The sequence below is a fragment of the Bison bison genome, unplaced genomic scaffold, assembly GCF_000754665.1.
Source record: "Bison bison bison isolate TAMUID 2011002044 unplaced genomic scaffold, Bison_UMD1.0 scf7180017864466, whole genome shotgun sequence".
NCBI lineage: Eukaryota > Metazoa > Chordata > Mammalia > Artiodactyla > Bovidae > Bison > Bison bison.
Window position 1 is genome coordinate 11,468,609 of NW_011495027.1, and position 14,835 is coordinate 11,483,443.

The 14,835-nt window shown below is 42.8% G+C and overlaps 1 protein-coding gene across 4 annotated transcripts in view; it reads right to left on the reverse strand.

Moving 5' to 3' along the window:
• The window catches only part of BCAR3 (breast cancer anti-estrogen resistance 3), a 221,620-nt gene that overhangs the window by 89,992 nt on the left and 116,793 nt on the right, over nt 1–14,835 (reverse strand). For all 4 annotated transcript variants that reach the window (XM_010860468.1, XM_010860471.1, XM_010860469.1 and 1 more), the window contains one exon: nt 1,037–1,076. In XM_010860468.1, the coding sequence (XP_010858770.1) occupies nt 1,037–1,076 (40 nt within the window). The remainder of the gene's footprint in view (nt 1–1,036; nt 1,077–14,835) is intronic.

Sequence of the window (14,835 nt, forward strand, 5' to 3'; positions counted from 1 at the left end):
AAACTGGGTGTGTGTGGCAGAAGCAGGAAGTGAAAGGCATTTTAAAACTTGTTTAGCAGTATTGAGTATTCAGATACATTGAATGTCAGTCCACCGGAAAGTAAAAGAATTACACTGCTCACAGGTACCAACTAGCCACCGAACAAGAGGGTGGCTACTGAGGTGGAGGGGATGGCTCAGAAAGGCTCCCTAGTGGCTCAGTGGTGAAGAATCCACCTCCCAAGGCAGGAGACACAGGTTCGATCCCTGATCTGGGAAGGTCCCACATGCTGCAGAGCAACTAAGCCCATGCGCCCCAACTTCTGACCTGTGCTCTGGAGCCCGGGAGCGGCAACTACTGAACCTGGTGCCCCAGAGCCGGTGTTTCACAAGAGAAGCCACCACAGTGAAAAGCCTGCACATCGCAACTACAGAGTAGCCCCGACTCACTGCAATTAGAGAAACGCCGGAGTGCCGCAATGAAGACCCAGCACAGCCAAAAATAAATGAGTAAAATAAAGTCTCATAGAGACCCTTCAGTCCTCCACTGAAGACAAACACAGGTTCACAGTTCCTTGTCTACCATTCCAAAATCCCCAAACTCTGAAAACTGAAAAATTTTAAATAACTCATTCGGCAGCACAACAAACCCTAGCTCATTTGGTGACAAAAACATAATGTGATTTACACAAAATCATCTGTAGTCTATTCATCTCACTTTGTGTGAATATCCTTAAACTGTTGTAGTAATGAGTTTCATTGACTCTAGCCCCCTTTAGAGGTTAGATATATGTACCATATTACCTTTCTAAAAAACTCCAAATTTTTAAAACACATCTGGTTCCCAGGGCTTCAGACAAGGGGGAAAGTTTATAAATATATAACAGGGTGACATAAGAGCCCTGCAAAGATTACTAAAGGCCCAAGAGAATCAAATTACGTCCTGGTGGTTTCAATCTAACCAGCTTCCTACACAAGCCAGAGGATGACATTGTGCTAGAAATGGGAAGCCTGTTACCACAGGGTCCCTACCACATGTGAAATCCCGGCTTCCTACCTTCACATATTCCAGAGTTGGGTCCAGGAGATGCTGATCCCTGAAAAGAGAAAATATAAGCATGAGAACAATTGGGAACAACTCCTTCTCACACTGGGTATCTAACATTATTACACCCTATTCATCCACATTATTAAGATGAGTCCACCTCCCAGACAATATCCACAGCCAGGAAGTTAGAAAAGACACGTGTTTTCCCGTAAAATTCAAGCCCCCAACATTAGACTATTTATGGCTAGTAACTCTAGAGTCACTAAAGCATAAAAATCAGCCTAAAAGTCTGAGGTGAACAGCTGTGAGGAGTAACAGACACACCAATAAAGCAGGGCCCCGCAGCACTCTGGACCAGGCGGCTGTGCCACACCCACTTTGACAGAAAACAGGAGCTCAGGTGGGGAGCGCAGCCGCCCAAGGTCATCCAGCACCCAGCTAGGTGAGTTCTGAACCCAGCTCTGCTTCTAAATCCCCTGTGTCTTTTGCTGTCAAGCTGAGCAACTCATTCTAATCTTCTTTGGTACCCCAGTGTTTTTTCTCTCCCCATCTAACGTCTGCTCAGATCTATTATAATACTGTTAGGATTAACCAGACAAGTAAAGTAAACAGCAGCAGTGTCACTGAGGAGGCCGATTTATTACAGTGCAAGAGGATCTTAGGCAAAGGAAGGGAGGGGGCACGTGAGAGCTGATGCCTCCAATACTGGCAGAATTAGAGCAAGGTGCCCACCATAACACAGGATGTGAAAAGACAGTGCCTTTAGAGACTTAAACTTCACAAAATCGACACGTTCCCCTGAAGAGATGGGATCACTTTTTAAACAGAGTGGCTCTGGAGCCGGTGGGGAGGTTGTCAGTATATCTACAGAAAGCACATGGCCCTCAGAGGCGGGGGATCCCCACCCACAGGCAGCCGCCTCCTGAAGAATGAGCTCAAGCCCAGACCCTCAGGGGCTTGGACCTTCCCTCTGTGGAGAGACCCCGGGGAGACAGTAGCACTTCTCTCCTGAACGGGGGCAGCAGAACCCTGCTGGGACACAAGGAGTGGCTCCCACAGCTCAGGGGCAGCCCGTCTTGTTGTAAAGTGGACCCCATCCTCAGAGCTGTTCCTGGACTGGTCTGTCCACTGAGGGTTGCACACAGAGGCAGGCTGGCTTTTCGGACGCTCCTCTAGGCTGTGTGAGCTCATGAGCTTCTGAAATGAGTGCTTTGTAAGGCCAAAGTATCTGAGAAGGGCTTAAGCTCAGAGTCCCTGGTGCACTTCCACCAAAGAGGGGTATAAATCAGTCTTTCAGAGCCTTAAAACCAAGCATACTCTTTGCCACTAAAGCTTGTGTTTGTTCATCAGGCATCTTTTCCCAAAGCGGCCGAGTCTGTCTGCTGTGCTGGGTCACCAGCTCTCCTTCTGCAGTCTGGACATCAAGCTGATGTTTCCAGGCTTTGTGACCATGAGACCACATGGCGAGGGACTATAAACTTTGTCAGCAGGGCTTTGGCCAAGCTCCCTTTTAAGTTCTCAAACTCCTGGGTTTCTACTGAAGTAACATTTTAGGCTTATAGGCATCCAGTCTTGTGCTAATCATCCAGGCCAGTGGTCTGGCCCTGGGAGTGCAGAAAGATGTTACAGCCACTTGGATGCTGTTTCTCATCTTTTTCAAGTGTCTATTTTTAGTATGTTCTAAAACGTCCATTATATACACTCGTACATGTGTGTCTTAATGCATGGATAACAGTGTAGGTATGTGCTGTTTATAGCAATGATTTGGTCCTGGGAATCTCTGCACACTAAATAATTGAGGACTCTGAAAAATTTTGTTCATGTGGGTTATATCTACTGATTACTGATACTAGAAATTAAACCTGAGAAATTTTCAAGGTGTTTGTGAATTCATACTTTAAATGTAAATCCATTAAAATATTTACATAAATAACATTTTTATGGAAAACATGTTTTTATAGCAAAAATTTAGTGAGAATAGTGACACTGTCATATTTTTGCAGATCTTTTTAACATCTGGTTTACTAGAGGACGGAGAAGGCAATGGCATCCCACTCCAGTACTCTTGCCTGGAAAATCCCATGGACGGAGGAGCCTGGTAGGCTGCAGTCTATGGGGTGGCTAAGAGTTGGGCACAACTGAAGCGATTTAGCAGCAGCAGCAGCAGCTTACTAGAAGATGGGTGAATTCTCCCATCTACTTCTGCATTCAAAATGTTGTGATATGTTTTGGTTGAAACAAATGAAGAAAATCCACCCTCATGAAGTTATGTAATTGAAAAGGGAGGGATACTTTAATAGGTTTTTCATATAATTATGGATGTTCTACTTTAAGAATATACCAAACCTTGACAAGTAATAATTTCTTAAAGGTTAGCTGTGGACTCTGAGGCCATATCTCTTACTCTTTTCCATCTGTCCTGCACTTTGAATGGATCTTTTGTCCCTGTCTGATTCTTTAAACACTACTCTGGAAAATATTGGTTCACTGAGTTATGCAGATCTGCCAAATTTTGACCCAATTCATTATAATGTAAAAAAAAAATCACATTTGTTAATATCATCACTAATCTCGTTAGAAGTTACTGCCTATAGGAATTGTCAAGCTCATGGTGGAGGATTCCATGAGTCTTCTAAAATTTTAATTTTTCACTGGAATTTTTTCATTGGCAACTAACAAGGTCAAATATTTTCCCTGAGCTTCATTTCACTCATTTTGGAGGAAATAGCTTCCAAATACCAAGACCACATAGTCATGATCTGTAATTTTAACTTTTTTTAGGTGTTCAAAGGTCATTCTTTTAATAAATTCTTTTTAGAACTTTGCCCAGGATCTGCTCTTCTCACCAGATTTACCTGTAAAAATCCTTTTCCTTTTACCTTCGAAAGCTGAAATATTCCTCTCTTTTCCAGGATAGACCTGAAAACTGAGCTCCTTCTATCAGGACAGACCCCTCAAGCTCTATTGGGAAGGGGTGTGGTAACCAACACGGATCAGGCTGGGCGCTGTGTCTGGGTGGTTCCTGAGGCAGCCCCAGCTGCAGTCAGTAGGGTCCCCATTCAGAGGTGGGGTCACCTCCAGGCAGGGTGGCCCTTGTGAGACAAGCTAGGACCTGGGACCCTTTACTCCAAGTGTTTGTATCCAGATAAATTTCACCTGGAGCAACAGAATACAAAGGAACCATAAGGAACTAAAAATAACTGCATCCAACCCTGGTTGGGGCAGGTCCTGAATAGCACGTTACAAAAAGGCCAAAATTCAGCTGCCATTTCTGGGCTGCTGGGAGCAAAAGCAGCATACTGCGCATGCCCTCTGCACCCAACAGGACCAAGGGGGTTGGAAGATCATCTGCATCACCCTCTAGCCCAACCCACCAAGCTTTCCTTCCCCTCACCCCATTTACAGGACCAGCTCTCCCCCACCGGGGGCTGGCGAGCAAGGGTGCCTGTTACTTGTTTTCACTCCCTCCTGTGGCATCAGAAGAACCCTGCCTGAAATCCTTGGCTGACCTCTTATCAGTTTCTATTGGATTAAAGAGTCCAAGGACCCAGCTCGGTAACATACCTGCTCTCCCTACCACCCTGCTCTCCTGCCCAGTGGCCCCAGCACAGAGGAGCCTGGGGTGTTCTCCCAAGCATCCCCCCAGGCTTGCATGGACTCCAGTGTTCCCATTTGATCCTCCACCACACACACTTCTCTTGGCAGAAGAGAAGGAAACAGGAGGTGCCCGTTAGGGATAAAAACTGAAGTCTCCTCCTGACCCCACCCTCAACTGAACCCTGCTGAGAGAGTTCTGTTCATTCTTTAAGCAGAACAGTGTGTGAGTGCTAAGTCGCTTCAGTCGTGTCCGACTCTTTGCGACCCTATGGACTGCAGACTGCCAGGCTCCTCTGTCCATGGGGATTCTCCAGGCAAGAATACTGGAGTGGTTGCCATTTCCTTCTCCAAGGGATCTTCCCAACCCAGGGATCAAACCCATGTTTGCTGTGGTTCCTGCACCGCAGGCAGATTGCATTCTTCTGCTCACCCTTTTCAGAGAGGCAAGGGAGGGAAGACAAAGAGAGTACGTTATAAATCCAAAAGCCTTAAAAATCATTGCCTTGAACCAAATTAACAGTATATTGGGTTGGCCAAAAGGTTCGTCAGGGTTTTCTGTACCATCTTACAGAAAAACTCAAGCAAACTTTTTAGCCAACCCAAATATTTTAATGTAGAAGTGCTGTGTCTCCTTTCTCAGCCAGCCTAACCCTAACTCTAATCCATCTAACCACAAAGAAGACATAAGCTAGAAACATAGCAGTTGGCCCTGTAGCCCCAGCCTCTAATTTGAAATAGAATATCCAATTATTCATATAAGACTGCACAGCAAACACTCCTTAAACCACATCTTTATACTCTCCAACAGAGTTCACTAGAAAACAAACAGAGAAACTTGGCAATATAAATGAAAAGCTTTTTTAATCTTTTTTTTTGCTTATGCCAGTTATGAATCCCCACCCATGTGAATCCATGCTGTTGTGTGCATCTCTACCCCTGAGAGTCTGGTGGGCACCACGGGCCCTCTGTCAGGCAGGCTGCCCTGCAGAGCACCATCCACAGACCGCAGGAAAGCAGCAGGATGAAACCAGACTCTGTTATTCTGTTCTTAAGTTTTTTAAGTTTTAAATAACATCACTGTGCTTACTCTGGTTAAATCATTCTTTCCAGTGTCCCACTTTCTCAAGTTCATACTGAGGATGTCTGGCTGGGAGTCTCAGAAATGTTACACATATTTACTATTTTAGTTTATTTCTCATTAGTAACCAGGTTAATAATTTCCTCTCTCTTAAAGGGACACTTGAGCTAGAAGTGTTCGCTATTTTGAGTTAAGAGGTTCTCCGCCTTGAATACACAAACAGAATTTCACTGACATAGATCTTTTCTGAGCAGTTCAAATGCAGATGGAGATGGAAGTGCCCTATGTCTATCTTAAATGAGAGAATGTTTTAAGGGAATGGATGTTTACTTATTTAAATATTACAGGCTAAATTAACGGCTAACAGTGATGTCACACAAATGTTCGTTTGGATATAATATAAAAAGGAAATGCCTGTGATAACATGATTGTTTCATACAATGGAGGGATGTGAGAAACTAGATCCAGCTATATCAGACTGGGGCTCCCCTTAGACTCCACGCACACTGGCGGTGGTTGAGTCACTCAGTCATGTCCGACTCTTTGCGACCCCATGGGCTGTAGTCCATCAGGCTCCTCTGTCCATGGGATTTTCCAGGCAAGAAGAATACTGAAGTGGGTTGCCATTCCCTTCTCCAGGGGAACTTCTAGACCTAGGGAATCGAACCTGGTTCTCCTGCACTGCAGGCGGATTCTTTACCAACTGAGCCACCAGAGCCCTCCATGCACACTAGTGATGTGCAGAATTTGCACTCTTCCTCTGGTGGGTCCATGCATGTTTACTGTAATGGTATTTATACAGTGGTATCTCCCTCTACAAGGTGAGCAATCCAAGAGAAATGGGTTGCTCACTTCACGCTCAGTATCCCCCACAGTTCTTGTATTCATCCCAAACATTAGCCAGCAACTACAGGAGGCCAGACAACAGAAATACAAAGGAGCAAAGGCACAGCTGCTGCTTTTACAGAGAGGCTGCGGGCAAGCGGGAAAACGACCAACCAACTCAGCGCAGTTCAAGTTAGAGAGAGGCAATGGGAGGGAAGCTCCATAGAGGGGCCTTGAAGCAACATCTGAGTTAAGGTTTGAGGGCTGAGTAGGGACTTGTCCCCGTGAAGAAGCTGTGGGGCGGGTGGTGATGAGAAATCCTCAGGCAATGAGAGAAGCATGTGATAATACACTACATATGGGGGACCACAGCACTGAGGAGTTGACTTTCCGCTAGCCCTGGCCACCATCATCTCTCACCTGGACTCTGCAATACAAATCCCCAGTTCTGCTCCATCTCTACCACCTCCACACAGTAGCCAGCATGATCCTTACTCAGATCACTGCCCTGCTCAAAATCCTCTACTAGCTCCCATCTTGTCAGAACAAAACCTTGAGGTCCCACTGTGGCCTTTGAGGCCCTGGATGGCATGATCTCAGCCAGCTTTCCAACCTGCATTAGGCAGAATTTCAAAGATGCCCCTTTTTTGAGATTCCTGTCCCTTGAAGTTAATCAAACACTAATCCAGGTACTGCTGTGAAGGGATTTTGCAAATGTTAATAATGTCACAAGTCAGCTGACTTGGGGGATTTGACATGAGGGAGTCTGTTGCCAGAGTGATGTTATGAGAGGGTCTGTGACAAGACAGAACCCATAGGAGATGAGAGCTGCCCCTAGCAGATGTCCAGAGCCCACAGTCCTACAACCACAAGGAACTGGATTCTGCCAGCAACCTGAATGAGTGTGGAAGCAGACTCCCCACCCCAGAACCTCAGATGAGAATGCAGTCACTGACATCTTGAGTGAGACCCTGAGCTGAGAACCCAGCTGAGCACATGGGACTTCTGCCCTACAGAATCTGTGGGCTAACAAATGAATGTTAGGTCACCAAGTCTGTGGTAACTTGTTACTCAGCAAAAGAACACTGACACGCTTGTTGCCTATTCCAAAGCCCTACTGACTTTTCTTTCTGTTGTGCAAACGCATCAAGTCAGCTGTGGCTTGGCATTCACTGCTCCTTTGCCTGGAATAGTTTCTCTATATATACTTGAAGGGGCTTCCCAGGTGGCGCTAGTGGTAAAGAATCCACATACCAATGCAAGAGACCTAAGAGATGAGGGTTCGATCCCTGGGTGGGGAAGATACCCTGGAGAAGGACAGGGCAACCTACTCCAGTATTCTTGCCTGGAGAATCCCATGGACAGAGCAGCCTGCTGGGCTACATTCCATAGGGTCACAGAGTCAAATACAACTGAAGCAACTTAGCACGTGTATACTTGAAGGCTCACTCAGGCCCACGTTACCCAGATCCCTCTCAAACATCACCTCCTTAACCAGCCTACCTAAATGAACACCACCACCACACTCTGTCCCCTTATCTGGCTTCAGTTTTCCCATATTATGTGATAATTTATGATATGTTTATTTGCTCATGGTCTGTCTATTCCCTTGAATATAATCCTGCAAGAGTGGAGCTTTCTCTGCTTTGTTCCCCTTGGTGTCCCCTGGGCTCTGCACATAGCAGTTGCCCAGAAACCACTTGCTGAATTAAGGAGTAAAAGAACTACTAAGGAAAGCAGGGGGTTGGGGGAGGTAATAGGTCTGGTGAGGGGTTGGGAGATCAGGATGAAGAGGAGGCAGAGCCAGACTATCAGGGGCTTGGATGCCAAGTAAACACATTTACACTTTATCTTGAAAGCAGTGGGATTTGTTGAAGGCTCTCATGCTGGAGAATAACCAGAGATTTGTGTTTTAGAAAAATCTCCATGCAGCAGTATGGAAAACAGATTAGTCGGGTCCAAATGGAGCCAGGAAGACTAAAGGGAGGATACTATGGGGTCTGGGTAAGAGATGAGTAGGCCTGAGTTAGAGTGACAGAGTGTGAGGGAGACTTTTAGAAGGCGGAATAGATAGACCTTGGTAAATGGCAGGATGTAGCGGGTGAAAGGAAAGACAGAGGTAAGGATACTCACTGAACTCTTTCTAAGGGAACCAGGCAGATGGTGCCTAGCACTTGGTAGGGACTCAATACATTTGCTAAGAATGAATTAGCAAACACCGTGCAGGTGGCACAGTGGTAAAGATTCTGCCTGCCAATACGGGAGACGAAAAAGACGTGGGTTCTACGCTTGGGTCAGGAAGATCCCCTGGAGGAGGAAAAGGCAACCCACACCAGTATTCTTGGCATGCACAGAGGTGACTGGGGGGCTACAGTCCATGGGGCTGCAAAGAGTCAGACATGACTGAGCACACACGTATGCCTGCCTCAAGCACTATACCGTGCTGACTACCAGGATCTGAATTAGTAAGCCTTTATCCCTTCACCACCCATTTTCCATGGTTAGTAGTGCACACATGACTGCTGCCATTTAGCTACTGAATATCCCAAATAAGCTCTTCTTCCTTCTCAACAGATACTTATTTTCTGGGGTCTTTCACATCCTTCAAACTATGAACACAGAAATCCTTCTCTTAGAGTATAATAAAATATAATATTTAAGTAATCCCTTCGTACCAGCAAAAGTAGTTAACTCATGAAAACCAAGGAACAATAAAACAAAGGAGCTGTGCAGAAGCTAGATAAGAGAGCCCAATTTTACATAACGCTTTGGTCTCCTCCATCACCCCGCCTCAGCTGCCACTGCTCGTTTATGTCTTTTCTGCAGGACTGTAAGCTCTGTCAAGTCAGAGGCTACTTCTGTCTTGCTCATTAATGTATACTAATCACGTACCAAAGTATTTGTCACATAGTAACCAATTAATAAATAAACAAGGGCAAGGACAAGTGAACATATAATGCACAATTAACCACCATATATACAAATAAAGACTCAGAAAAATAGGAAGTTCCACCCTGGGACCTTCATTTGCTTAACCTGGCAGACCAGGTAGTCTCAAATTTAAATGATAATCAAATTACAAATGTATTTTCAAATATATTGTTGAAGTCACAAGAAAGGGAAAGTCTCAGGAAACACAGACATATATATAAAACAGATACAAAAAGAGAACAAATTAAGAACACAAAATGTGAACAACAACAAAAAGATAAGGAGGGAAGCAGGGAGGCTAAGCCCCGGGTCCGCAAGACCGAGCAACTCACTCTGAAGTTAGTTCCCTGCATAATGCTAGAACAGTCAGACCAGGACTACACCGCCCACCACAGAAGAAATGTGCTAAATACAAGACAAAAACATGCTCTAGCAAAGGAAACCCAGGAGACCTGCTATCTCCACCACAGATTCTGATGGAAAAAATAGCAGTAGTAATAGTCTCCCCTAAGAATGTGTAAAGCACAAGTCATCCTTTGGGATGCAAATTTATATGACCTGCTTTGATAGAGAATCCAAAACTGAGCAAAATATTAAAGTGTCTGGGTTAGTGTCAGGGAACAATGTAGAAGTGCTTTCTGGAGGAAAACTTCATCAACAGAAGCTACACAGGATAACAAGTTTGGTTAAATATAAACTCCCTTTTAGAAATAATTACATACACCAGAAAATAAGCCCCAATGACAATCTCCAAAATGAGCAGAAATGACAACCGATTGAGATCCCTAAAGAATTCAGATATTAGAATTTCAGAGGTAAGCTATAAAATAATGATGCATGATAATTTTTTTTAAAAGATGGAATAAAAAATGTGACTTAAGAATAAACAAGCAGATACAAAAATAATCTAACATCTAGAAATTTTAAAAAGTTGATCACAACATCTAGATATAAATATAAAAATAATCTTATAAATAAGCCAGACATTACTAGAGAAAATATTTATGAATTAAAATAAATAAATAAATTATACAAAACACAGCAGAGAAAGAGTCAGGGAAAATATAAAAGAGATGCAGAAGGTAGAATGAAAAGGTTTACTTATATTTAACCAGAACTCTAGAAAGAGAGAATAGAAAAAGGCAAAAAGCAACAGTCAAATAATGATGGGAAATCGTCAAAGTTAATGAAAAATACTAATTATCAGATTCAGGCATCCCATGAGTCCTAAGCAGTATAAAACAAAAATAAACACATTTTAAGGAAGTTACAGACTACCAAAAACAAAGAGAAGATCTTAAAAGCAACAGAAGAGCAAAGAAAGGTTGCCTTGACAGCAATGACAATTAGACTGACAGGAGATTTTCAGCAGCCAAAAGGGAAAGTGAGGAGCACAAAATTTCTTGCCCAGAAAACTACTGAGAACAAGGGTGAATAAAGACAATCAGAGACAAATAAAAGTAGAGAATACCCTTCAGGAAGCAGGAAAAGTACGCCAGAAGGAAAACTTAGGGTCTAAGACTGAACGATGCACAGAGAAACTGGTAAATAGACAGGCAACTCTAAAACGGCACTGATGGTGAAAACAAGACAATGTCCAATCCGTGGAGTTAAAAAACAGACAATCAAGCGTTGGTAAGAATGTGGAGAAACGAATCCTGTGCACTGTTGGTGGGAATGTAAAATGGTACAGCTGCCGTGGAAAACAGTATGTTGGCTCTTCAAAAAGTAAAAGTAGAATTCCCATACAATCCAGCAATTTATGTTCTGAATATATACCCCCAAAATTGAAAGCAAGGATTTTGAAGAGATATTTGTGCACATTTATAGCAGTATTATTCACAGATGAATGGATAAACAAAATGTGCTATATACACAACGTGATCTATACCATGGAATATCATCTGGCCTCAAAAAGGAAGAAAATTCTGACATATGCTAGCATACAGAAGAACCTTAAGGACAATATGGTAGGTGAAATAAGCCAGTCACAAAAGACAAATACCCATGAGGACGTCACTTATATGAGGTACCCAGAGTAGTCAAAATCATAGAGTCAGAAAGTAGAATTGTGGTGGCCAGGGGCAGGGGAGGGTGTGCGGTGGGCAGGGAACGGGGAGTTGTTGTTTAATGTGTGCAGATTTTCCGCTTTGCAAGCTGAAGAGAGTTCTGGAGACTGGTTGTACAACAATGTGAATGTACTTACCGTTACTGAACCATGCACTTAAAAATGGTTAAGAAGGTAAATTTTATGGTATGTGTGCTGCTGCTGCTGCTAAGTCGCTTCAGTCGTATCCGACTCTGTGAGACCCCATAGACGGCAGCCCACCAGGCTCCCCCGTCCCTGGGATTCTCCAGGCAAGAACACTGGAGTGGGTTGCCATTTCCTTCTCCAATGTGTGAAAGTGAAAAGTGAAAGTGAAGTCACTCAGTCTTGTCTGACTCTTAGCGACCCCATGGACTGCAGCCCACCAGGCTCCTCCGTCCATGGGGTTTTCCAGGCAAGAGTACTGGAGTGGGGAGCCATCGCTTTCTCCGATGGTATGTGTAACTAACTACAATTTTAAAAGACAAACTAAAACACAGGGCAACACTGACATAGGAGCCAAGTGGAAGGTGCCCGAAGCGCATGTTCTAAATCCTGCATTGCTTGAGAAGAAGGAAAGGTATTGTTTTACTCTATTATGTTGTATAAAGTCATTGAAAGGTATTTTTAAACTAACCATTAAATGAATAGGAATAGAGGGTTTTTTTTTTTTTTAAAGACAATTCAAAATAAGGCAGTTAAAAAAATGACCATAGTTTAGAAAAATGTATGAACAGTACAGACACGCAGAATAAGAGGTAGCTATAAACTCAAATGTATCACCAAACATGGCAACTGTTAACCAGATTAAACTCAAGACAGATTTGCACAATGTAGGATATAGCACATGTAGGATACAATCAAAGTGGTTATTTGGAGGAGTCTAGGAGACTAGAGCCTTAAATGCTTACTTTTAGAGAAGACTGAAATTAACTGTTTCTAGCTTAAGAGAACAGAACAAATATTTAAAAAATAGACTAAAGATTTTTAAAATGCAGAAATTAAAAAAAAATGATACAGTAAGGCAGCAACAGATGAAACCTGGTTCTTCAGGAGTCTAATAAAATAAACCTCTGACAGACATAATCTAGGGGGGGGAGAATGAGAGAAGGCACGAAACAGCAGAGAAATAAAGTGGGGGTATAATCAGAGATCCCGGGTCAGGAAGATCCCCTGGAGGAAGAAATGGCAACTCACTCCAGTATTCTTACGGGAAAAATCAGAGGAGGAACCTGGGGGGCTACAGGCCTTGGGGTCACAAAGAGCCACGTGGACATGACTGAGCAACTGAGCACACGCAGCACATAATCACAGATACAAGAGAGCACAGTAAGAGAACACTATGAACATCTTTATACCAATAAATTTGAAAGCTTAGGAAAAAAACAAATTCCTGGAAAAATAATACTAAAATAGACTCAAACAGAAAACCTGAAGAGTCCTATCTATAACAATTAAAAAATTGAGTCAGTTGTTCAACAGCTACAGATCTAGATGGTTTTTCTAACCAGGAAGTTCTGCCAAACTTTGGAATTTATTACTATGAAAATTATATAAACTCAAGAAATTTGAAAAAGAGGATATTATAATTTTGATACTAAAGGACACCAGGTTAATAAAAGAAAGAAAAAGTATAGGTTAATCTTACACATGAAGAGATACAAAAAAAATCCTAAAATATTGACAAACCTAATTTAAGAATCCAAGAATGTATAAAAATATAATCAAACTGGGTTGACTCCTGGAATACAGAGTCCGTTTAACTTGAGAAAATCTATTCACCACATTAACAGATTAAAAGAAAAATCATTTGGGGCTTCTAATTAATGGGAAGAGGAAGAGGATTTAAACAAATACCACCAATTTTTCATGATCTCAGTGAGGAAAAAGCTAACTCATCACAAACTAGAAATAAAAAAGAACAAATATATCTGGTAAAAACCTCATTCTTAATGGTGAAGTATTACAATCATTACTAAAACCAATCAATCAATCAGAAACAAGATAAGGATGCCCCCTATTACTGTTTCAATGCACTGTCCTGGAGGTCCCAGTCAGTGCATTAAATAAGCAAAAGAAATAAAAAGTATAAGAAGTGGAAAAGGAAGAAGAAAACTGTCATGATTCACAAATGATGACTGTAGAACACACAAAGAATCTATACAAAGCTGCCAAGTACAGTGCGGTTCCCAGATATGAAGGCACTGCAAAAATCATCAACTCAAAACTTACTGAGGTGAGGGACTAGGAGGTTTATACGTCTGAATGGAGTTCTAGCTTGCAAGTATCCATTTACCACAAATGACCTCATTCCTAGAACATTTAACTGAAATGCAATACAGAGAGACTTAAGGCGAGTGTGACCAATGGGCCTCTTCACACGTAGCAGTGGTGCCAAAAAAGACCAACACTGCAGCCTGGGGGACTCTACTGGTTTACCGTCCTTAACCAACCCATGTGCAAGGGCACATTGACAAGCAGGAAAGGTGAACCCAATAATTGGGAGGAAGTTTGCCCTTTGTTGGCAACCTCAGCCTACATGCATGTGGACATGGCCTTGGAACTTAGAGCCCTCAGTCACTCTGTCCGCCAGCATGCAGTTTTATCAACATCTCAACACCTTGGGGAGCTGTGGCGGGGTAGGAAGGGATAGCAAGAGGCTTTGAATCTATTAAGATTTTGCTTCCATTGGCCAATATTTCTGACTAAACCCATGTTCTTTCAGGTAAGATTAACATGTGTGAGAGTACAGCATTCTCATCTTATATTTTATTAGACGTTATCCACGATTCGAAGGCCTTGTCCATCTCACCAGCTTCATCTCCTCACCATGCTCCTTACGCTCCAACAAATCCAAACTATTTGGAATTCCCTGAACCAAGAAGTCTACAGAGTCCCCATCGTCTTTCTATTCATTTCCATCTTCTCTGACCACTCTTTCCCCTTCCTCCCTCCCCACCACCAACTCACAGAATTAATAACATCTCATTGGCACTTATTTTCTATGCATTATAAAACATATAAAGGAGTACATGCATTATATTGAATTATAATTATTTGTTATAAAACTTTACTATAACAAATAATAATTCAATACAATATGTATATGCCTGTTTATTTCCCTTACTGGACTATGATCTCACTAAGAATAGGGACCATATTTTATTTTATTCACCTCTGTAGCCCCAGAGTACAGCTGCTCAATCCATGCTGGTTTGAATGAATGAGTATGAGTGTGTGTGTGTGTGTGTTCTCTGCACTATGCAGCAGATCTAGACTCTAACCCTTCCC